Source organism: Thrips palmi, unplaced genomic scaffold (assembly GCF_012932325.1).
Source record: "Thrips palmi isolate BJ-2018 unplaced genomic scaffold, TpBJ-2018v1 HiC_scaffold_12, whole genome shotgun sequence".
In the NCBI taxonomy this organism is placed as follows: Eukaryota; Metazoa; Arthropoda; class Insecta; order Thysanoptera; family Thripidae; genus Thrips; species Thrips palmi.
The window spans coordinates 10,467,511-10,490,447 of NW_023144623.1; the positions used below are offsets into that span (position 1 = coordinate 10,467,511).

At 56.9% G+C, this 22,937-nt stretch overlaps 1 protein-coding gene across 1 annotated transcript in view; it reads right to left on the bottom strand.

Annotated features, from left to right (window-relative positions):
• Nucleotides 1-541: 541 nt before the first annotated feature.
• The window catches only part of LOC117640008 (sushi, von Willebrand factor type A, EGF and pentraxin domain-containing protein 1), a 76,123-nt gene continuing 53,727 nt past the window's right edge, over nt 542-22,937 (bottom strand). The window contains exons 4-18 of the mRNA XM_034376164.1: nt 14,972-15,181; nt 14,386-14,481; nt 14,068-14,190; nt 6,795-7,235; nt 5,320-5,496; nt 4,749-4,928; nt 4,316-4,675; nt 4,064-4,237; nt 3,804-3,983; nt 3,482-3,724; nt 3,219-3,398; nt 2,949-3,122; nt 2,698-2,877; nt 2,497-2,605; nt 542-2,412 (exon numbers count right to left, since the gene is read on the bottom strand). Of these exons, the coding sequence (XP_034232055.1) occupies nt 2,121-2,412; nt 2,497-2,605; nt 2,698-2,877; nt 2,949-3,122; nt 3,219-3,398; nt 3,482-3,724; nt 3,804-3,983; nt 4,064-4,237; nt 4,316-4,675; nt 4,749-4,928; nt 5,320-5,496; nt 6,795-7,235; nt 14,068-14,190; nt 14,386-14,481; nt 14,972-15,181 (3,119 nt within the window). The 3' untranslated portion in view covers nt 542-2,120. The remainder of the gene's footprint in view (nt 2,413-2,496; nt 2,606-2,697; nt 2,878-2,948; nt 3,123-3,218; nt 3,399-3,481; nt 3,725-3,803; nt 3,984-4,063; nt 4,238-4,315; nt 4,676-4,748; nt 4,929-5,319; nt 5,497-6,794; nt 7,236-14,067; nt 14,191-14,385; nt 14,482-14,971; nt 15,182-22,937) is intronic.

Consider the following 22,937-nt stretch of genomic DNA (forward strand, 5'->3'; position numbering starts at 1 on the left):
GACTTGCATTTTTATTTGTTTGTTTCCACATTGTATTTTGTCATCTCGTTTTAAAACAACTATTTCCATGTTTCTTTTATTTTCCATTTTATTATGTGTTTGAGTTTATTCCCCTCAATCTAAGTACTATTAATATTACCAATTACATACAAGATCTGATGAGACTGTTGTAATCGTGTACGTTCCAATTGGCGTTTATTAATGAAATTGTCAGTTTATGTTTGTGTTGTGTGATTGTATTGGGTAAGCAAGAAGCTTGTACTACACTGCCCTGTACTGCTAAAAGGTGTCTGCTGTGTAAGGGTATTGATGGGTGTTCGCAAGAGTGAAGGAGCCTAGCATTTGTTTGAATGTAAGATCCCACCTGTTAGAATTTTCTGCCAGGTGTCAGCTTTGTTGGGTCTGTGAAAATTTATGTATTCTGTGGAGCTTTATATATTGGTAATTTTGGTAAATACATAACCATTCTTTTAAACTTCGTGAGTGAAATTTATTCTGTTTTCCTTTGTTCTGCAGCAAGACAACAAAGTAATTCAAATAGTTCACTGTTGAATCAGCTTATTTATTTCAATTATCACGCAGTTACATGTCTGTCAACGCTACATGAAAAAAGAACAGTAATATTGTTTTAAAACTGTAACTAGTTTATGATCTCCAAGATGGACAAAGATATGCTGTATACTTCAAAAACATGAGCAATCACTGACAAATCAATTTAAACCTGACTTCATGTTAATTGGCTGTCAGCAATGCAGTACTATTTTGAACAATTCATTTTTATTTATGTTCTCCCCTATTGATATGTTTAACAGGCATGAATCACATATTTACACAACTTCCACAAGAAATTTCTTTAACATCAGTCTGAAATCAATCTTATTCACATTTACACTCATTCATACACACACTTGTTTTATATACATTTCATTTTATTTTCAGATTGAACTTTGAGACACACAGTTTCAGGGACTGTTTGCCGATTGCGATCTACGAACGTAGTTTGTGACTGGACACTTAACAAACATTTTACAACTACATCACTCATTAAAATCAGCTTAAACTATTTACAGGGGCATGTGACCAGAAATACAATCTAGCATCACCAACCACTTTTACAGTAATTTTTCTTGCAGTCTGTCTGTTCTGTTCAAGAAAATTTGATACTGAGTTATCACTTACTAACTGGCCACTCTGCAACATTCTCAAACTATTGGCATAACATCACATCTTAAAACATAAAACTACTATTATATACACACATAAATAATTTTACTTGTAACCCTTTACAATTTACAACATTTCATAGTCATATTTGATGAGAAAAACAAATGGTGGGAAACTACCACCATCAGGTTTAGTTCTTACACAATACAGTAACTTTCAAAAATATTTTAAGTTGAGCAATAAAGCCATTTACGTATGTTTGTAACTTGATTGTGAAACACCCTGTGGTCTGGAATAGCCTTTTCATTGCCAACTAAGGAGGTATTTCTCAAGCCTAAAACTCTCTCTTACACTGTCATAAACAAAATTTTTAAAACAATATAAATTACAGCGAGAAGTATTAGATGTCACAGAAGTACAGATCACATTTAATTCTTATCTGTTGCAAACTCGATATTTCACTGGGCTTCACTACACAAAAGACAAAAAAAAAAAAAAAAAAAAAAAGAGTCCAAACAATTCTGAACACAAGAAGGCAAATCGATTTTTAAAATCTTAAGATAGACCTTGGCCTGAAATGATAAAATTCGCTAAAATAGGTAGAGAGCAGTGCTACCTATTACAGTATAAAAGATTTAATTTAAAATCCAATTCCAATGCCCTGGCCCTTGCAACCTTTAAATATCTGGCACCCTCGTGGCTTGTTCCTGATGGCAGCTTTGCCTCATCTAATTCTGATCTATGTGACTTAGTCACTTGGCACTAGCAAAATCAACAAAGAACCTGACAAAAAGAAAAATGCTTCACTGGAAGTCCATCATTTCTTCATTGTCTGACACTGGAGAGTGAATTTTGGTTCTTTGCAGCATCAGTAAGATGAAAATAGGTTCACTTCTCCCAACTAGAAACTTGTTTATCAATCACAATTTTCTTATCTTAGTCGCTCAGGAGGCCTATCAACGAACAGCTACTCCGTTGATGGTCACGGTAGCTCCATTGCCTGGCCTGCTGACAGGGGAAGCCTCATAATGATGGTTTCCATTTCTCCTTTCAGTTTCTTCATAGGGGGCATCATACATGTTATCAGTGTGGTCATGTATGTTTTCATAAATATTTGTAGAAAGATGCGTAACACCTCCATTGGTGCCATCATTCAAGGTCGAGAAGGACATAACTGCAGCATTTTGATCCTCTTTTCTGAGTGCTGCTTGCACATTCTCTGTGTTCTTAATGGGTCTTTCTTTCCGACTGGAGAAATTAAAATTTTTTTTAAAAAAATTAATAAATTAGTAGTAAAATGAATTTAAAATAATCTGAAGTAGCTATACTTACAGTCGGAGGTAGATAAGGCCCAAGACAAGGAGAAGGAAAAGAAGAACACCAGCTCCAATACCAATTGGTAAGCCCAGATTCTGAGCCTCACTTGCTTCTCCAGTACTCACTGAAATAAAATAATTTGTGATAACTTGACAATGTCTAAATGGTTACTACACACGAATTCATGTGTGTGTAAGGTCATGACTTTCTACTTACATTGACATGTGGGTTCTTCCCCAGACCACTGGCCATCCTCCATGCACTTCCGTAAATACGGACCCACCCGCTCGAAGTGTGGTATGCAATGGTACTCCACAGCACTGTTGTATGTTGTCGTGTCATTCATTACGATGACACGTCCATTTTCAATAGGGCCAGGGTGCTTGCAATCGACCCCTAAAATGCAACACAGAATAGATTAGAAGTATTGCCTACCTTTCATAAACCATTGCACTGAGAAAACTCACATGAGCATTTGGGGATTTTGCTGCTCCACCGCCCCCGCTTCAGGCAGATCCTGGTGGAGTTGCCCTCCATGAACTGTCCGCGAGGGCACTGGTAGTGGGCGACCCCGCCGATGCTGCGCGTCGACACTTGGACCGTGATTCCGTTTTCGTTCTGTAGCTCGGGGCACATGATTTCTGCGGGGAATAAAAACAATAGTTTTGATATTAAAACATGAAAAAAACGCTACTTTTCGAATTATTTTTTTTAGAGTTGCACTCGACTCGACTCACCCCTGCACACCGGCGTGTCGGAGCTCCACGTGCCGTTCTCCATGCACAGGCGGCGCGCGTGGCCGTCCAGCTCGTAGTTCTCGTCGCACTCGTAGATGGCGGCCGCGCCGTAGTACGTCATGTTGGAGGCCAGCGTGAAGCGGCCGTGCGCCGTGGGCTGGGGCATGGCGCAGTCCACGACTGGGGGCAAGGGCAACGACAGACATCAAGCACACCGTTAAGCGCCAAACCAACTCGCCGACGCTTGCTGACGCGCTACTCACAGATGCACTGCGGGACTTCCCCGCTCCACTGGCCGTTGTCCTCGCAGGTGGACAGCGTCTCGCCGACCACCTTGTAGCCGCGCTCGCACTGGTACTTGGCTAGGGCGCCGATCTTGTACGTGGTGGTGGACGAGGAGGCGGCGTTCTCGGCCGTGCGGATCAGCGTGCGCCCGTACTGCCGGTCGTTGTTGGTCACCGTCAGGATGCGGTGGTTGGCGAGCACGGGCTCGGGGCACCGGATTTCTGCCGGCGGGTTTCGGGTTGGAAGTGAGAGTAGAGAAACAAAACCATGGTGCAGCTCGCTTGCCTACGGTTGCCTTACCTTCGCAGCGCGGCGACCCGTCGCTCCACTGGCCGCTCTCCTGGCACTGCCGGGACTGCACGCCGACGAGGCGGTAGTTGCGCACGCACGAGTAGGTGATGACGCTGCCCAGGTAGGTGGTGCTGTTGGCGTAGTGCGCCGAGCCGTACAGCATGGTGGGCACCTTCCCGCAGTCCACGTCTGCAAACAGAGCACCGCGTCATTGCCGAGCCACGGTCGCCTTGGCCAGGCCTCGGCCACCACCACCGGCCACTACTCACACTCGCAGGCCGGGGCTTCCCCGGACCAGTCGCCGCTGTTCATGCACTGGCGGTGCGGCTCGCCGCGAAGCACGTGCCCGGGGTCGCAGTGGTACTCGATGCTGGAGTGCACGTTGTAGTCGATGCCCACCACGTAGCCGCCGCCGGGCACCTCAGGCTCGCCGCAGGTGATTTCTGGTACAAGAAAGGGGGTCAAATCCACGCACTGGAGACACAGCAGGGGGGTGCGAGAGACGCGGCGACTACACTTACTCTCGCAGGACGGCGTGACCCCCGACCACTTGCCCTCGCGGGTGCAGAGCTGGCGCGCCTGGTTCTCGGGCTCCAGCCAGTAGTCCTGGTCGCACACGTACTCCACGCTGCTGCCGTACGTGGTGCTGCCGTTGAGCAGGCGGTAGTGTCCGTTGTCGATGATGGGCGGCGCGCCGCAGTCCACGTACTTGCACTGCGGGGCCTTGCCCGACCACTCGCCGCCCAGCCCGCAGGACACCACCCCCGTGCCGAACAAGATGAACCCCGGCTGGCACGAGTACGTGGCGATGGAGCCGGCCCTGCGGCCGCTGGTCTCTACGAAGCCGCCGTGCACCGCGGGGGGCTCGCCGCACCAGTCGACTGCAAACCGAAAGCCACGTCAGCGACCCGGGTTCGAATCCGCGCGCCCGCTACGGTTTTCACCCATACTCACACAGGCACTTGGGCTGGTCCCCCGTCCACTTGCCGCCGTCGCCGCACGTGCGCCGCTCCTGGCCGATCAGGGTGTAGTTGAGGTTGCACGAGTAGCGCGCCGCGGCGCCGTGGGTCGTCCGGCCGTCCAGGAGGTTCACGGCGCCGTTCTCGGGGGCGGTCACGCCGCCGCAGTCCACGTCTGGAAGCAGAGGCTCAGGATGAGGCGGCGATACTCCCTGCCTGACGGCCTGGCGGCGGCACTTCCCTCTGCGGCGCGGGGTATCGCCGCGGCGCCGCGAGGAGTATCGCCGCGTCGGCAAGTCGGCGTGCGTAACGCCGCAAGCGCAGCCGCAGCGCCGAGAGGCACTGCCGGCACGGCACGACGATGACGTGACTTCCCGGTGTGGTGCGCGCTGCCCGCTTTCTTACACCTCGCCGACGTCTGCGTCTTACTTCACGCCGTTCCAGACGACGGGCGCTTCCGATCCCCGTTCGCCGCGCGTTCGAGACGGCATGACTCGGTACGGCTATCTGTCTCTCTCGCACCCCTCCGGGTGGCCCGACGAGTGCGACAGAGACAGAGTACTCACACATGCAGCTGGGCGCCTCGCCGGTCCAGAAGCCGTCCTTGGCGCAGGTGCGGTTCGCCGAGCCCACCAGCATGTGGCCCTCGGGGCAGCGGTACGAGATGACGGCGTGCACCGAGTGGTTGCTGCCCACCACCGTCGTGTTGACCAGCTTGTCCGGGGAGCCGCAGGACGAGGGCACTGCAAAACAAAGGCGCGTGTACGGTGAACGGAACAGAAGAAGTTTGCTTTCCCGGTTGGACGCAGCGCGTGCAGCGGACTGATACCGAGCACTGCTTTCGTCGCCGTCTGTCTCTCTCACACCCTTACGGCACGCCCAATGAGTGCGAGAGAGACAGAGCGAAGAGAGCAGCCGGGATCAGCCTGCTGAGTTAATTGTCCCGTCGCTCGCTGCCACTGCCCCTTCCGGCAACACCCTTCACGACGCCCGCCACGCCCCGCCCCGTCCACCTGCTGGAGTACCCCGGCGTGTCTGCAGGGTCCGGAGGGTTCGGATCCAGGCTGGGGCCAAGCGGCCAAGCCATCGTTTCTGGAACACTCAAGGCCGGCGAGTTGTTGAACCTCGCGCCGCGCGGTCGGCTCGTCTCGTTCTCGTCCGCTCGCTGGCCCGCGCACTAAACCCGGATGGCTCGCCGCCCGGCCCGGCCGGGGCCCCGCCCGCCGACCGCGTCAGTCCAGTGAGGCACGCCGGCAGGCCGGCACGCCGGGCCAGCTCATGCACGCCGTCGCCCACTCTGGGCGTGGCCCCGCCAAGTCCGCGCTAGTCCAACCGGGCCTTCCCGGCATCGCATCGCGCCACCGAGCGTGTCTCTCTCGCACCCCTACGGGACGCGCCACGGGTGCGAGAGAGACAGCCGCGCCGGCCGAGGAAAGACAAAAAGGCGGTTTCTCCGCTTCACTCCGCTCCGCGCCGAGCGGTGGAATTAAGAGGATGATAGGAAAAGCCGCGCAGTAAAAGCTGAATTACGAGTGGCCTTGCGGCGCCAAGCGGCGCCCTGCCGGTCGGCCCGCCGGCCCGCCTTGCCTTGCCGGCCGCCGGTTATGCGAAAGGCAAGGCAAGGCGAGGCGAGGCGGGCGAAGCGAGAGTGTCCGCCGTGGTCCGCCAGTCGGGCATTGTGCAGCAAGTGGAGCGAGTCCTGCAGTCCTGCAAATTGGAGAGGGAGGGAGAGGGAAGAGGCACGACCCGCACACCACGCGACGGGAAGGGACGTGTCGACACCTGCACGCCCCGGCCGCGCTGTCCGCGCTGCCCGCCGTCACGCCGCGCGGACGTTCCCCTGTCCGCGCCACCGACGTCGCCGTCGCCCTCCCTTTCCTCCCTCCGTTCCGGGGTTCTGAGGTTCCGAGGTTCCGAGCGGCGCGCCGCGGAGCGCCTGCCGGGTAGGCAAGACCCCGGCCGCGCGGCACGGGTGTCGTCGGGCTGCCTACCTCCGCTTGGCCAGGCGCTTCCCCAAAAGGATCTCGATGGCGGTACTCACTGTGCATGCAGACCCAGTGCAGGTAGTCCAGGTTGCAGCCCACGTCGTTCCACAGCCAGCCGCGGCCGCCGTCCAGGACGGCGCAGTTCTGCTCGCCGTTGTAGTTGTTGGGCTGGTCCTTGCCCCAGGCGGGGCGCACCACCACCTCGCCGTCGACCCAGCGCCAGGTGCGCGACACGACGCCGGGGTCCTTCTGCGCGCCGATCCACACGAGCTGCGTCTTGAGGGTCTGCTTGCGGCGCTCCAGCTCGGCCAGCAGGAAGAGGTTCCTGGCGCCGGACAGGCCGTGCACCAGGTCGCCGCCGTGCGCGCGGCACGCCGACCGCGCCGCCTCGAAGGAGCCGCCCGACTTGACGGCCAGCTCGAAGCACACGCGGTCGAACGCCGCCAGTTCCGTGTCCGCGGCGCCGCCCGCCGGCGCGCACCGGTCGTCGGAGAACTCTGTGAACACGAGAAAGGAACATGGTTAGACGTGGCCGTGGATGGGATGCACCCGCACCGGCGGCCAGGCACGGCCAGGGTCACCACAGGCTCAATAAGTCGCACCCGGCCGCGGGGCACCGCCACACCCCACGGCCCCGTGGGGGGCACGCCGCGCACGCCGCGCACGCCATACAGGTGCACGCCACGCCCAGAGACCCGCACACCGCACCGCGCACCGCACCGCGCACCGCGGCGTGGGAGGTCCACGAGTCCACGGAAGAGACGGCAGGGCCTGGCAGCGACCGCCAACCGCGCCACCGGGACCACAAGAGGCGCGCCTACAGGGCCTCCAGGGTCTCCAGGGCCTCCAGGGTGTCGAACACAGAGCATGGCGCGAGGGGAAGCCGATACACACACAGCGCTCACGTCAGACCTCGCACACAAAGACACACACACGTACACGCGCGTGCGCACGCACACGCAAGTGCGGCGGGTGGACACTCTATATTGCCCCATCGCGTGTGTCGCCCAATCGGTGCCAAAGATAAGGTTGCCGCGCGGCGGGTGCAACGCCGCCCCGTGGAAGGCCGCCGCGCGGAAGGCCGCCCCGGCCGTGTGGCCACCCTAGTTTCGGGGGGGCGGGCCGGTCGCGTGGCCGAGTGACTAAGTAGCGGCCGCCAACTAATAGCGTCGGTGATTAACGTCGAAAATAAAATAAATAAAGACAGGCGCCGTTGGGACTTACGGCCTCCCTAATGCCGGGCCGCGCGTCACAGAACAAAAACCACACATTGGCGGCAATCGAACCTCACGCGGCCGTACCACTGCGGGCTTTCAAGGCTTTCACGGGTGCGCAGGCTTTGGGCTCTGGGCTTTCACCGGGGGGAAAAGTAACAACATTTGGCTGGGCGCTTCGCGCGCGGGGTCGACCCGGTCGGCGCGCTGTTTGCCAAGTTCAGATACTATTCATTGACGGGAGTGGGGGCTGCTGTCGAATAGCGTTCAGGTGGGGGCCTTGGGGGCAGTGGGGTGGTGAGGGGGGAGGGGTGGGGAGGGGCCGAGTGCCGTTTATCAGTCGGCGAGTGTACACTGGGGATGAGCGGCCCGCGGCGTGTTGATGACTGACAGCCCGTTGCCCCGGCAACCGCGGGGCACAACAGAATGGCCGTGTGTGTGTGTGAGTGTGTGTGCGCAGCATAAAAGGAAGTGCGAGAGTAGTGGTTGTGCTGCCGACGACCTAGGCAGCGCTAGGCAAGCGCTAGGCAGCGCGCGCGACACACCGAAAAGGAGAAACGGGGCCGAAACGACTATCCCCCTCCCCCTCCCCCCGCACACACACAAATAACAAGCACGCACGCACACAGAGCCCCATGCACTCCACGACTGCGCCGCAAGTCACTCAGAGCGGGTACTTCCCTTTCCCGACACAGATCGGATCGACGTCCCAGCCAATCGGCGAGCAGCCCCTCACACACACACACACACACACACACAAACACACGCACACGAGTGAAAACATTTGACATTCCGGCGCATTAACACCCCCGCTCGCTTTGATGATGGTCATGTTGTTGTTGTTGTTGGGAACCCCAATTTGATGGCCGGGGCGACTCGATTGCCCTTGTCTTTATTGCGGGGCCTAGGCACACAGTGTGGCGCACAGGGGGTCGCGCACACACACACATACCGACTTCACGAGAGCACTCTCAGGTGGTTTCCGTACTCGTTTCGTAGTTTTATTTCTTCAAAGTGACGCCGCCTTTCTAATATTTTTCACTGGTGTAAATCAACTCAGAAATTTTCTGATACTTTTGCATATCAGAACATTTCTCATGTCTGAGTTTTGATGTTTTTTCGGACACCTATTGCTGATAATTGTGTTTCTGATGCCTCTATTTTCTGATGACTTAATTCTGATAACATCGGCTGGACTCATAAAGAAATATATCAGAACAATCATTTTCTTCTGTTAATATATATTTTGATCTACATGAGACTCGGAAACAGGGAAAACGTCTTAGGGGGGTCGAAACCGAGTCCGATCCAAATCTGCAGTCCAAATTGAGCTAGCTCGCCGTTAACTCTCAAAAAGACGGTAAATGTGATTCGATCTCATAAAGATAAAAACTGGCCTAGCCAAATCTTGCAAACAAGACACTCACCAAATTTGAAACTGAAATTATGTAAACTTTCTTTTTTACAGGGATCTCATTTTTTTGAACATCAGACATCAGAAACATTTCTGACGATTATATTTCTGATAACTTGCAGTTATCAGAAATCAGATCGACTTATCAGAAAGGTCTCTTTTTCTGATGTCTCCATTCTGATGACCTATGAAAGTATCAGAAAAAAAACATTTCTGATGACCCCTTTCTGATAAATAATTGATGTAATCAGAAAATACTCGAAATCTGATGTTTGTCTGTCAAGTTATCAGAAAATCAACCGTTTATCAGAAAATTTCTAAATTGATTTACACCAGTGTTATTTTTTTTTTTTTCCGGTATTACTTGTACACCGCAGAGTCTATATCATTTCTCCTACCTAAATGTTCGCCTACCTGTCTATTTCGCCTACCTATATTTCGCCTACCTAATAAAAATATTGAATAAAAATATTCAAAAAAATATTGCCATTTTCGCCTACCTATAGTTCGCCTCCCTAATAAAAAAATTAAATAAAAATATTCAAAAAAAAAAAAAAAGAAAAAATCGGCGGCAAAAAGTGGCAATACGAAAGTCTCAAGGAGACCCGCCGATCAGCTTCGGTGTTCTTAGGGGAACCCGGGCCTTTTCCGACGCCCCCTGCCGCGAAATTTCGACAGATTAGTGGGTTCGTATTGGGCTGGCCCCCCGAAGTGCGCGCGGTTTCTGTGGTACAGTGAGAGTCCAGATTCAGAGGCCTTACCTCAGAGGGGTCACATTGGGTTTTTAAACCCCGCGACCCCGAGGCCGAGTCTAGTCAACCCCTCTACCCTGACCGCTCAGCCACCGAACCAGCTTGTCGGCGGCGATGTCGCAACTCCTCTTGAGCTGCCGTTCGAGAAATCTGGTCCCGAAAAAATTGTACTTTGAGCGGTCTCAAACCCCGGGGACCTGCTGCTTCCCATATCATGCTCTTAACCACTGAGCCCCCGGGGACGCCATGGCCCCCGCCCTGCCTGCGCTGGTACTCAATCTTCTCTGGATATACCTCCCCAAGCAATTGGTCGCCAAAAAAATTTGTGTATACTACCGGTCCCAAACCCCGGGACCTGCCGCTCCCCATAACATGCTCTTAACCACTGAGCCCCCGGGGACGCCATGGCACCCGCCCTGCCTGCGCTGGTACTCAATCTTCTGGATATACCCCCCAAGCAATTGGTCGCCGAAAAAATTGTGTATACTACCGGTCCCGAACCCGGGACCTGCCGCTTCCCATATCATGCTCTTAACCACTGAGCCACAGGGACGCCACGGCACCCGCCCTGCCAGTGCCGGTACCCAATCTTCTCTGGATATACCTCCCCAAGCAATTGGTGGCCGAAAAAAATGTATAAACTATCGGTCCCGAACCCGGGATCTACCGCTTCCCACAACGTGCCCTTAACCACTGAGCTACCGGAGGATCATGGTGCCCGCACTGCCAGCGATGGTACTCAATCCTCTCCGGATAGACCTCGTCAAGAAGTCGGTTGCCTCTGCCGAAAAATATGCTCATGGTACTAGTCTCGAACCCGAGACCTGCCAGTCGGGAACGCAGCACTCTAACCACGGCGCTACCAGGTTGCTATGCACGCCACTTACCTAGCGCCAAACTTCAAAAGCCACCCATCTTGCTTGATGCTGGACAAATAATAACTTCGGCGATGGGGTGAGCGCAGTGCGTAGCAACCAAGTAGCGCAGTGGTTAGAGTGCTGCGTTCCTGACTGGCAGGTCTCGGGTTCGAGACTAGTACCATGAGCATATTTTTCGGCAGAGGCAACCGACTTCTTGACGAGGTCTATCCGGAGAGGATTGAGTACCAGCGCTGGCAGGGCGGGTGCCGTGGCGTCCCTGTGGCCCGTGGTCAAGAGCATGATATGGGAAGCGGCAGGTCCCGGGTTCGGGACCGGTATTATACACAATTTTTTTGGCGACCAATTGCTTGGGGAGGTATATCCAGAGAAGATTGAGTACCAGCGCAGGCAGGGCGGGTGCCATGGCGTCCCGGTGGCTCAGTGGTTAAGAGCATGATATGGGAAGCGGCAGGTCCCGGGTTCGGGACCGGTAGTATACACAATTTTTTCGGCGACCAATTGCTTGGGGAGGTATATCCAGAGAAGATTGAGTACCAGCGCAGGGGGGCGGGTGCTATGGCGTCCCCGGGGGCTCAGTGGTTAAGAGCATGATAAGGGAAGCGGCAGGTCCCGGGTTTGGGACCGGTAGTATACACAATTTTTTCGGCGACCAATTGCTTGGGGAGGTATATCCAGAGAAGATGAGTACCAGCGCAGGCAGGGGGGGCCCTGGCGTCCCGGTGGCTCAGTGGTTAAGAGCATGATATGGGAAGCAGCAGGTCCCCGGGGTTTGAGACCGCTCAAAGTACAATTTTTTCGGGACCAGATTTCTCGAACGGCAGCTCAAGAGGAGTTGCGACATCGCCGCCGAAAGCTGGTTCGGTGGCTGAGCGGTCAGGGGAGAGGAGTTGACTAGACTCGGCACTCGGGGTCGCGGGTTCAAATACCCCAAAGTGACCCCCCTTTAGGTAAGGCCTCTGAATCTGGACTCTCACTGTACCACAGAAACCCCGCGCACTTCGGGTGGGCCAGCCCCAAAACGAACCCACTAATCTGTCGAATTGCGCGGCGGGAGGTCGGATGAAGGCCCGGTTTCCCCTAAGAACCGAAGCTGATCGGCGGGTTCCTTGAGACTTTGTATTGCCACTTTTTGCCGCCGATTTTTTTTTTTTTTTTTTTAAATTTTTTTTTAATTTTTTTTTAGGTAGGCGAACTATAGGTAGGCGAAAAAAAGGCAATATTTTTTTGAATATTTTTTTTCAATATTTTTATTAGGTAGGCGAAATATAGGTAGGCGAAATAGACAGGTAGGCGAACATTTAGGTAGGAGAAATGAACAACTCCCACACCGCAATGAATAACCACACGCGTACGCACGACTCGAACGCCGACAAAAACAACAAAAACAAGGAAAAACGACGTCGACCTTCCTCGTCATGGATCCTGAGGAAGAGAGAGAGAGGGAGAGTAGGCGGCTGGTCGTGAAGCTTTTTAAAAAGCATTCCTTCCCATCTCTACGAGTGTTCGGCTGTCACACGCGCGTACCGCTGCTCGGCGCTGCACGGCGCTGGCGGTGCCCCCAAAGTGTCATTATGCTATGCTATTCGCACGATGCTTCAGACAGACAGACAGACAGACAGACAGACAGACAGACAGACAGACAGACATTGGGTGGAAATCCAGCTGCCGTCCCGTACGGACATGCGTCACCACGGTGGTTCCTTTCACCTTTCCGTCGCTCCGCTTCTTGAGACGCACACAGATCAACCAGCACACTCACTCGCAGGCATACACAACCAATCATGTTTTTTTTTTTAAATGAGTGTTTGAACTTAGCCAGGTGAGTCACGCTATCTCTTGGCCGAAATAGGCCGAACTTTACTCCGGAGAGCAGCGGAGCCCCCGCTGGGGACTACCACGCGTCGCGGGCCCCGGCCGGCCCCGGCTGGGGGGGCCGAACCTCCCAACCCTAATGATGATAAATCGATAGTCAAAAGAGAAGCCGGCCGGCCCGGCCGCGGTGACTGACAAGTTCGCACTCCAAGCCGCTTTCTCGCCACCTAACCCAACGGGCGTGGGTTCAAATCCAACAAGATTGTTTTTTTTTTCGTTTGGCGCGACACTTTACATAATGCCGAACTGCCTGTCTGTCTGTCTGTCTGTCTGTCTGTCTGTCTGTCTGTCTGTCTGGCGGGTGTGTTTTTCTCCCGAACCGTTCTTAGGAAAAGAAAAGGTACGTTCGGCCGTAATGAAAGAACCAAAGTCGGAATGGAGCGCTACAATGTAATCACGCGGTGCACGCAGCATGCGCACCACCGCACTGTATTAACTTGTTGGGGGCGACAACGCGTGCCGCACTCACTCACACACGCACGCGCGCACACACACACACACACTCACCCTCGTCACGCTCAAAGAGCGATAATCAAACCAACGGGGAGAGAGAGAGGCCGTGGGTGCAGTCCTACACGAACTCCTCCACCCATCCATCCGGTTCACTGTTTTTCTCCGCGGCATTCCGGGCTACCTTGAGTTGACGCACCGCGCGCTCCACGATGATAAGGTCCGTGGTTCGACTCCCGGTTACATATTTCGTCTTTTTACAACCGCGCGCTGCGGCAAACGGTTTTCGTGTACGCTATGGTACGGTGCGCCGCCCCAATCCGATCTGGCACCACTTCAAGACTTTCAAGACTTTCAAGACGGGGCGCCACTCGTATTTCTTTCTTTTCCAGGCTCTTTACACGGACGGCCAATAACTGTAGTTGGCAGCACCGCACGCTCAGTGCTGCCGAGTGCTGCTGCACTCACACAGTCACACACACACACACACACAGCCACCTGCCAGGACGGCACCGCGTTGGCATTAGTTACCGGTGTGTCTAAGTAACAGCACTGCCAGGTAACGTACGACTCTCTCTCTGTCTCTCTCTTCCTGCTGCCCCATTCGCACTACTGGTGCAGGTTCAAGACGCAAGGCCGACCGGTCGCTCTGTCTCTCTCGCTCCTGCACGGGACGGCCCGCGAGTGCGAGGGAGACACCGCCTGTCCCGGTGCGCGTGGGCCCAGACAGCTTGGGTGAGACTCACCTTCCGATGTGAAGACCTGCACCTCGCACAGCGACAGCGACCCCTCGACGCCGACGAGCTGCAGGAACACGTACTGGCCGACCAGGGCGCGCGCGCAGCTGAACATCTTGGTGACGCCCTCCTCTGCGGGCAGAGAGACACTCGTTGGAGGCACGGTGACGTCATCGACAGGTCGCCATCGCTTTTTTACAGTGAGCCATTACGCGGTCCGAGTTCGTTCCACGGACGACTGGCGTCAGCTCCGCTTTTATCATGCGAGGCGTTTTCGCTTTTTATCGCCGTTTTTTTAATTTTTATTTCCCTTTCGGGGATACTTACCCATGGTGCCCGGGAACCAGGCGCACAGCGGGTTCCGCTGGAGGTCATGGCTGCTGTTGCCGACGCGGATCTCCAGGTCCTGGAGCGGCTGGTGCCCTGCCGAACACAGACACGCGGCTTCAGCAGGGTTTTTCTTTGTGAGGGAAGGCAAAATACCCGGGCGGGGTTTGAACCGGCGCCAAGTGCACTTTGCAATGGCCACTCTGCATGCGGCGGGCCGCGCAGGCCGACCCGCCCGACCAAAGGGAGCTTGCTGACATTTCAAAAACGGCGCGCGGTCCGACCGGGCCGCGCCGGGCCCCACTGCACGCTCCACTCCACGCAACAGCACGTTCGTTAACTTTATTATCGAAAGAAAACGCGAGTGTCCTGAATGCCAGCGAGCAGGGCTTGCGCAAGGATGGACGCGTTTGCGGCCGAGTGTGGGAGGCTTCACGCCCAGGAAGTTAATTTAAAAGCCCTATTTGCAAGCAAAGTCGAAGGAAAAATAAAACAAAATCATTATTTCATGAGGGTTTGAACCCAAGGTTTTGAAGTAGGAATCGACGCCTGAACCCACTCGGCCGCGAGGTCATTGAACACTCACCGCAGCAGCCTCTCGTGGTGATCCTGACGGTGCGCACGGGGTACGGCCGGAGCAGGTCCACCCGCCACCAGGGCGACGGCTCCCGCTGCGTCTCGGTGCACAGGCGGCCGTCGTGGACGGTGCTCAGGTCGCCGTCGTTCGCGTTGCCCGCCGCGCCGCCCCTCACCGTCGTGGACTGGTTGGCCGGCTTGCGCAGCGCCACATTGGTGCCTGTGGACACACGGGGACACTGTTAAATCGAGTGCAGGCACGTTGTTCACGACTACACTGCTCGTCCGGCCCTCCAAGACGTGTGCCTGTTCCACAAGCAGGGAGGCCGGCCGGGGACGCCGAGGACGCGGTGTGGTCACGATGCAGCTAGCCACGCGCCCTCTGTCTGTCTGTCTGTCTGTCTGTCTGTCTGTCTGTCTGCCTGTGTGTCTGTCTGTCCGGTTTTGTGTGTACTGTTTGCTCAAACAGCTCATATCAGGGAGCACAAAATGCTTGCACATGCACTACTTCATTCAACATTTTACGCAGCCATAAAAAAAGGTAAAACATCGTGAAAACTTTTTTTTTGTGAAAGTAGACTTTATCGTACCACAATAAAGAGAAAAAAGAGGCAAAAATAAAATAAAACGGATCACTGGTTGGCCGTGTTGCGGTTGGCGACAAGTTGGCAAGCTTACAGTGTCCCTCCGCGAGGTCCGCAGGGCCCGGCAAGGCCCTTTGCGGCATGCCCGACCCAATAACACTGGGGCCTCAAACACCGGCAACGCGACAACCTGCCGATCGTCGGATCCGCTATCAATAGCAAACAACCGTCTGTCGCAAGCGGGCGCCGCAGCGCCACTGGACGCTGGAGAGAGAAAGAGCGACGAAAAAGCGAAACGGAGAGAGGGACGGAGCGAGTGGTCACGGCCAAACGTGCAAAACCCGGGTGGCTCTGTGGTTGCGCCACCGTCGCCGGACGCTCATCACATTTCACAGTGTCAAACGGACACTTCTTTCTAATGAGGGAAAACGAGACCTTGGGGAGCATCATCCCGAGTGCTCTCGCGCCGAGTGAGTGTGAACCTTCGGGGATTTCAGTTTTCTTTTTTTTCCGCTCTGCCACGCCTCTCCGCCGATCCCACGCCGAGCTGCCGTGCTCTAGAATTACCGATCGCCATGATGCCTCCGCTCCACCCCGAGCCCCTCCGCGGCCACCTCCAGCGCGTAGCCCGGCCTAGCAGTGTCTGGGACGACGCCAGCCAGCCGCCAGTCGCTTTCGTCGCTCTGTCTCTCTCGCACCTCTACGGGACGTGCCATGAGTGCGAGAGAGACGGGACGACTCTCAGTCTGCGGCCGGTGGAGGTGTTGACGTCGATCAGTCTCGTGAGGGCGAATAACGGGGCCGTGCGATACAGGCAGCCGATCATTATCCGCAGCGCTTCGTCGCTCTGTCTCTCTCGCGCCCACGCGGCACGCTGCGGCACGCCCCACGAGTGCGAGAGAGACAGGTCGCGGGACGAGCTCGGTATGCATAAAACATGGCGCGGATTGTGCTGGCCCCGCACTCCGACGGGCCCTGCTGGCCCTGCTGGCCCTGCTGCAGGTGGCCGGGGACGTCGGGAAGGCCTTGCGCCTGGACACGATGTTACCCCGCGGCCGGGCAGAGCGTTTACAAGTACAAGGGCTAAGCGGAAAAAAGTGTGCGAGAGAAAGGCGGCTAGGGCCAAGCCTAGGGCCGACTTTACCCCCTGCGGCGGCTGCCTCTCGCCAGTCGTCCTCCTCGCCCGCCCCCCGCGGCGAAAAGACTTCGCCGGTGCCGGGAGTCGAACCCGGACCCATCCATCCGTAGTCCGATACCCCCCAGCGCCGGCCTTTCCCACTCAAGGCCAACACCGATCCGTCACGTCGCGCACCGCTGTGTGGCCCTCCTGGCCCTCCCGGCCCTCCCGGCCCTTCTGGAGCAGAACGGCGCGGGAAGATTGTTTTGGAGGCACACGGCGCGACCCAGGGACGGCATGAGCGGCGCGTAGCGGGCCGAGCTTAGCTTAGGCCGGGCGGCGACTTGAGACGAACAAGGCCTCGTTTCTATTCAAAACGCATAAAGGGACAGCGGGCAGCGTGTCGCCGCGCTGTCTCTCTCGCGGCCCTGCGGGAAGCGCCACGAGTGCGAGAGAGACAGCGAAAACCACCGGCAGCATCACGTGCTGATTCCCGGGGTAAGCACACAGAGTGCGTCTTTTGGGAAAACGCGCCGCCATCCCTGTCTCTCCGTCTCTCTCTCTAGTTCCCGCGCGCCGCGCCACACAGCGGGCAGCCACGCCGACAAAAACACGTTTATGAACAGAAATGCGTTTGGTCTTGGAGGCCGCGGCTGGAGGCTCGGTAGAGGTGCCGCGCCCCGCCGCCTGGCCCGCGGTAATATAGTAATAAGATGATCGAGAGGCTCTGCAATTACGGACCGCTTATCTGATGTGTTTAGGACGGGGCGGCCCGCCCTGCAGCGGACACGCGTGGACGCCGTCACGGACGCCACGGACAACAAGAAGAGGCGCACGAAGCATAGACCGAGCCGAACCTAACCAGCAATACGCCGAGGCCGAATACGCCGAGACAGAATACGCCGAGGCAGAAGCACAGCTGACCTAGCCTAACCTAACCAACAACAGACAGTGTACGCCGAGGCAGAAGCACAGAAAGCTGACATAACAACAACAGCCATAGCGCACACGCGGAGGCAGAAGCACAGACAGCTGACCCAACCTACTTTCATCTAATTGGCCTGCCTTTATTTCGCCTGTCCGGCCGAATCGTAGAAAATGAAGGGTCATAACTGCGCGGCCGAAGCGAGCCTTCAGCTTTACGACTGGCTTGCGACAAGCTTGTTGTTGCTGCGGCCTCCAGGAAGGCGGGCCGGGCGCACGGGCCTCCAGAATGTGCGGAAAAGTCACTCACGCCATCATTTAAACAAAACAAAACGTTTTCTTTCACTGTGTCCAAGAAATGTCGAAACGTCGCATGGCTTTCTGAAAACGAACGGGGCTCGCGCAAGCGGCGCTCCGCTTTCGGAGGGCTCATGGGGTGCTCACGGCGCCCCTAACGAAGAGCCCCCTTGGTCTCCTCGCGGACTCCATGTGTGGACGGCAGACGGACGACGCACGCGGGCCGCGCGTGCACACACGGAGAAGTGCAGGACGATGTAGGCCGGCAGGAGGAAGCACAGCGAGGCGGCGTGGCGGAGGGTAGAAGATGATGTACCAACGCGGAATGCGCCAACGAGATGCAGCGAGCCAGGCAAAGGTCGCTAAATCCACAAAGGTCAGCGTGCGATGTGTGATTCTTCCCGGACGGACGGACAGACAGGCAGGACGGACGGACAGGCAGGCAGACGGGCGCGGCGCCTCGCCGGGCGTGACACTGTCACCACCCACGCCACACCCTGGATTGTGTTTTTCGACGATTCTCATCATCACAAAAGATAATTATTCGTCGGTTTCGGTTGGCCCGACTGGGCGGCAAGGCGCGGCAGGCGGAAGGGAAAGGTAGGCGGGGACGGAAACGAAGCGCCATCGGCGAGGAGCGTAGGCCTTGGCGCCCATTGGCTGGCTGGCACTCAAACTGCACGCAACGTCCCTTCAGAAAGCCGAACCGAACGGACGTCGCCTCGGCGGAGTAAGTCGGGACAGGGCTTCGAGGCGGCCATACTGGGCTGAGGCGGGCTCAGCCGCGCGCGGTCTCGAGGTATTCACTTACAGACACACACACACACGGCGAGATTTACTGGGACGGCCGAGCTGCTCATACGAGGACTTTATGGGCACTTTGTGCCTCGCGAGGTGGAACTGAGTGGGGTAGGCCGTCTCTGTGCAGCACACACACCACACACACACACACACACACACACCGACAGTGCCGCGGGCACTCGCCCCTAAACACACACAGTGGAAGTGCCTCGGTGCTGCTGCTCTCTGTGTGTCGCCGCCCGCTTGACAGATAATAAATATTGATTATCCAGTCCTGATTCTTCATTTCTCCCCCGTTTCCCCTTTCTATTTTCGTATTGTAATGATTTCGTCCCGCGGGCCCCACCAGGGCCCCACCAGGGCCCCACCACGGCCCCAGCCGCAGCCACCGGGAGTGAGATGGATGAAAAGGAGGCGATGAGTTGTGAGTTGTCATTGTTGTTTGTTGGTTGTATCAAACTGGGCGGAGCTCCGCTAGCGGGGCCCGGCCGGCAGGGCGGCGTGACGCGGCAGGCCGTCTAACTAACTCAATGCGGGGATCGCTCGAGATCTAATTACGGCGTCAAAAAGCGCGGCCCCGGGGGCGGGAGTCGAACCCGGGACCCAGGCCCTCCCGAGGTGAAACCACTCCGACTGCGCTGCGTTTTCCCATTTTCCCTGCAGCGCAATGAGACGTTGGTCCCGAGGCGCCGCGGGAGGCAACGCCGGGCAAAGCCAGGGAGACTTGAGCGCAGGAGGGGGACAAGAGCAGCGTTAGCAGGGAAAGAACAAAAGAGGTTTTACTTTCCTGTGGGATGGGATGGGATGGGATCGCAGATCAGCCGGCTCGCTCCTCGCTCTCCAGCGCTTCGGGCGGGCTTTCGAAAAGCCGCGCGCGGCGCCGCGGGGAGTCGAACCCGCCACTGCGGGGCTGTAGAACTCATAACCGGGAGCTTTTTCCCCAGTGCGTGCGCTTCGCTTGTTGACAGTGCACAATTGGGAAAGGTCGGTAAAACAATACGGCCGAATCAAGTTTCACCGACACCTGAATCATCGTCTTCATATCGGCCGCGTCACGTACAGGCCTGTATCTTGACCCGCTGATCGGATTCATTAGGTCCTCTTGCCGAAACCGCCCCCACGCCTCTCCTCTCTCTTCTCTCTCTCTCTCTCTCTCTCTCTCTCTCTCTCTCTCTCTCTCCCTCCCTCCCTCCCACTTTCTAGCCCGGGGAAGGACACCGCTTTGTCCGCGAGGAAAGTAAACCGCCCTGACAGCGTCACCATTGTGCCATCGGCCTGAGAAAGGCGCTAATCAAGTAATGCGAGACTCACACCCCGAAGGGCGCCGCGTCGTTTTCGTCGCCCTGTCTCTCTCGCACCCGTAGGGAGCGTCCCGTGAGTGCGAGAGAGACGCAAACGGCTCTCGGAATCCGACTGCAGGACGAAAGGGAAGGACCGAAGGGAAGGCGGCAAAGTCCACGTCCTTTCCAAAGGGCCGCAGAGGCCTGACTTTGCTCAGCAAAATCAGATCCTGACGGACGAACAGACAGATGGACAGACAGACAGACAGACAGACAGACTGCCCCGCAGCAACAGGGCCTTCCTGGATGCGTCTTCCCGGGAGTCAAGGCCGAGGTAATGATGGACCGATCAAGCAGCGTGCGCGAGACTGCGCGAGACTGCGCGAGACTGCGCGAGCGCGTGCGATACGGCGATAGGAGTGATCTCACCCGCCTCTAAGGCCATCGACTGCCGGCAGGCAGCTGTCTCTCGCTCTCTTTCTCTCTCGCGTGCGGAGCGCATTGGAGTGCGACAGAGACAGAGCGACGCACTCTTCGGAGCCGGTCTGTTGGCGCTGTTCGCTTTGTGCGGGAGGAAGCGGCGGCTCCAAACGCCTGTCTCGGTCGGCGACGCACCGCGACGCACCGCCTTGCTGATCGGCACTGCTGCGCCTTGCTGCTCCCTCCGCCCTGCGCAGCCCTGCGCCCTCGGCCTTGTATTATGCGCGCGTTTCGTCGCGGTCACGGGCACGCCTGGCACGCTCAACCGAACGCCGCGAATAAGACAATGGCCGGCTGCGTTTCCGAAACGAGGTCCAAACGACCCGTAGAGGTGGCCACAGACGCGTTCTGAGCTCCGGAGTCGCGAAATGGGACTCGAATCGGACGTGTGACCCCACCAATGGATTCCCCGTTCGGAGAGCAATCCATTGGTGGGGTCACACGTCCGGTTCGAGCCCCATTTAGCAGACTCTTGGGCTCAAAATGCGTCTGGAGTTTCGGCCGCCTCCACTGGTCTTCTGGCCCACTGTGCGACGTGCCGGGTGCTAAGCGCGCGCTGCTGCTTCGGGAACTACACCATTAGGAAACACGTCGTTTTCGAGGGTTTCTCCGGTTCACCCCTCGCTGGCGTGACCGGCGCGGTGCGGTGCCGCGCGGTGCGGGGAGGCGAGCCTCTTCACACGTTAGCCTAATTGTACACCGAGAGTAATAACGGAGTCAGGAAGGAATTTCTCCTCTTAATCCACCGCGCGACACTGTGGAAAACAACATAAGTCACGGACGCCCTTCCGCAGTAATCACAGACGACGCGGCGTTTACAAAAATACCTTTAACGTTTCAAAGGGAATACAACCGATCCGCGCCAAAGGTCGCATGGGAAACAAGAATTTCTTTCAATTTACGTAACGTTTCTCTCTAAAAGTTTCCGGCTGTGTGCCCTTCGTCGCCACGACGTAACGCTTTGTCGCTCTGTCTCTCTCGCACTCCCGCGAGACGCCCCGTGAGAGTGACGGAGACGGAGCGACGGGGCCGCTGCGTGCGTGCGCCAGACTCCATCGCCTTGAACGTCAGGGAAGGGCCCTAATAGGAGCGGTGCGGGGGAGGCCCTCTTCGCCTCGTTTCCGCAGTGTGCCTCACTTCCTCCCTCACTTCCAAAGCAAGCAAGTGGACGCGCAAATAAAACCCCACGCACTTGCAGGCCAAAGAAACAGCGCGCCTGAATTCTGCCAGCAGCGTGGCCCAGGACAGCGACAGCGGGGCCCAGGACAGTGACAGCGTGGCTGTGGGAGTAGCGACGCCGAGTCTCAAGATCGCAGACCGGCGTTCGACGCCCGATAGGGGCGGGTGCAGTATTGTATTATTTTTTCCAGTTCGACAATCTGAACTCTGGCGTGGAGGGGATGACCGCTCGCTCCGCTCCGCTTCCGCTGCGGTGGCGGCGTGGCGTGGCGCGGCGTGGCGTGGCGTGGCAGCGCGGGGTGCGCGTGACCTTGGCAGGGCGTTGTTGCGTTGGCTCGCCGTCACGCCGCCAGGCGGCGCCACTCTCGCCGGGGAGGTCTACGGCCTCAGCGTGCACCGCTGCATCGCGGTGCTATGCACTTCTCGTGTCGTCTGGGTGTCGCCGCACAGTGGGCCAGAAGACCGGCGGAGGCGGTTCAAAAGCCCGCACGCGTTTTGAGCTTCAGAGTCGCTAAATGGCACTCGAACCGAACGTGTGACCCCACCAATGGATTCCTCGTTCGGAGAGCAATCCATTGGTGGGGTCACACGTTCGGTTCGAGTCTCATTTAGCGACTGTGTAGCTCAAAACGCGTCCGGGGCTTAGACCGCCTCCACCGGTCTTCTGGCCCACTGTGCATCGCCGTGCTCCACGCGGAGCGACTCTGCTCGCCATCGTCAAACTACGACACCAGACAGTCGTGCGCGGGAGGTCCTGCAGTTTCGCTCTCGTTCTCGCTGGGCCCGTCACGTGCCGCTTGCACGTACACTGTAAAGGCAGCCCGGCCCGCCTGTCCGAGGGCAATGAAGGCCTCACGGCAGCGGCCCCCCCCTCCCCTCCCCCGGCAGGAAGGCACCCCTGTCGCGTGCTGCCGGGCTTGCCGGGTATCTAGCGGCGGAATCTGTCATGACATGTCCTGCAGGATGGGGCGCGGGGCGGCGCGGGGCCGCAGCACAGCGCCAGTGATGGCGGCCGACCTATAACCTTTGGCAGCCTATTTCATTTCTCGTGTGGCCGTTTCTTGACTTGGCGCCAGCACCGGGACGTGGCGGCGCTGACGAGGCGGCCGAGTGCGTGCTGCTGGTGGCGGAGAGGGAAGGATAGGGAAGAATCGACGGTGTGATATTTGCCGGTGGGAAAAATGAACGCGATTTTTGTTGTCCCTCAAGGGGCAGGCAGGCAGGCAGGCAGGCAGGCAGCGTCGCGGCGCGCAATCTCACACGCTGGCAGGGCTGCAAGCTGCAAGGCCGCAGGACGCACTCGCCGACCTCCGC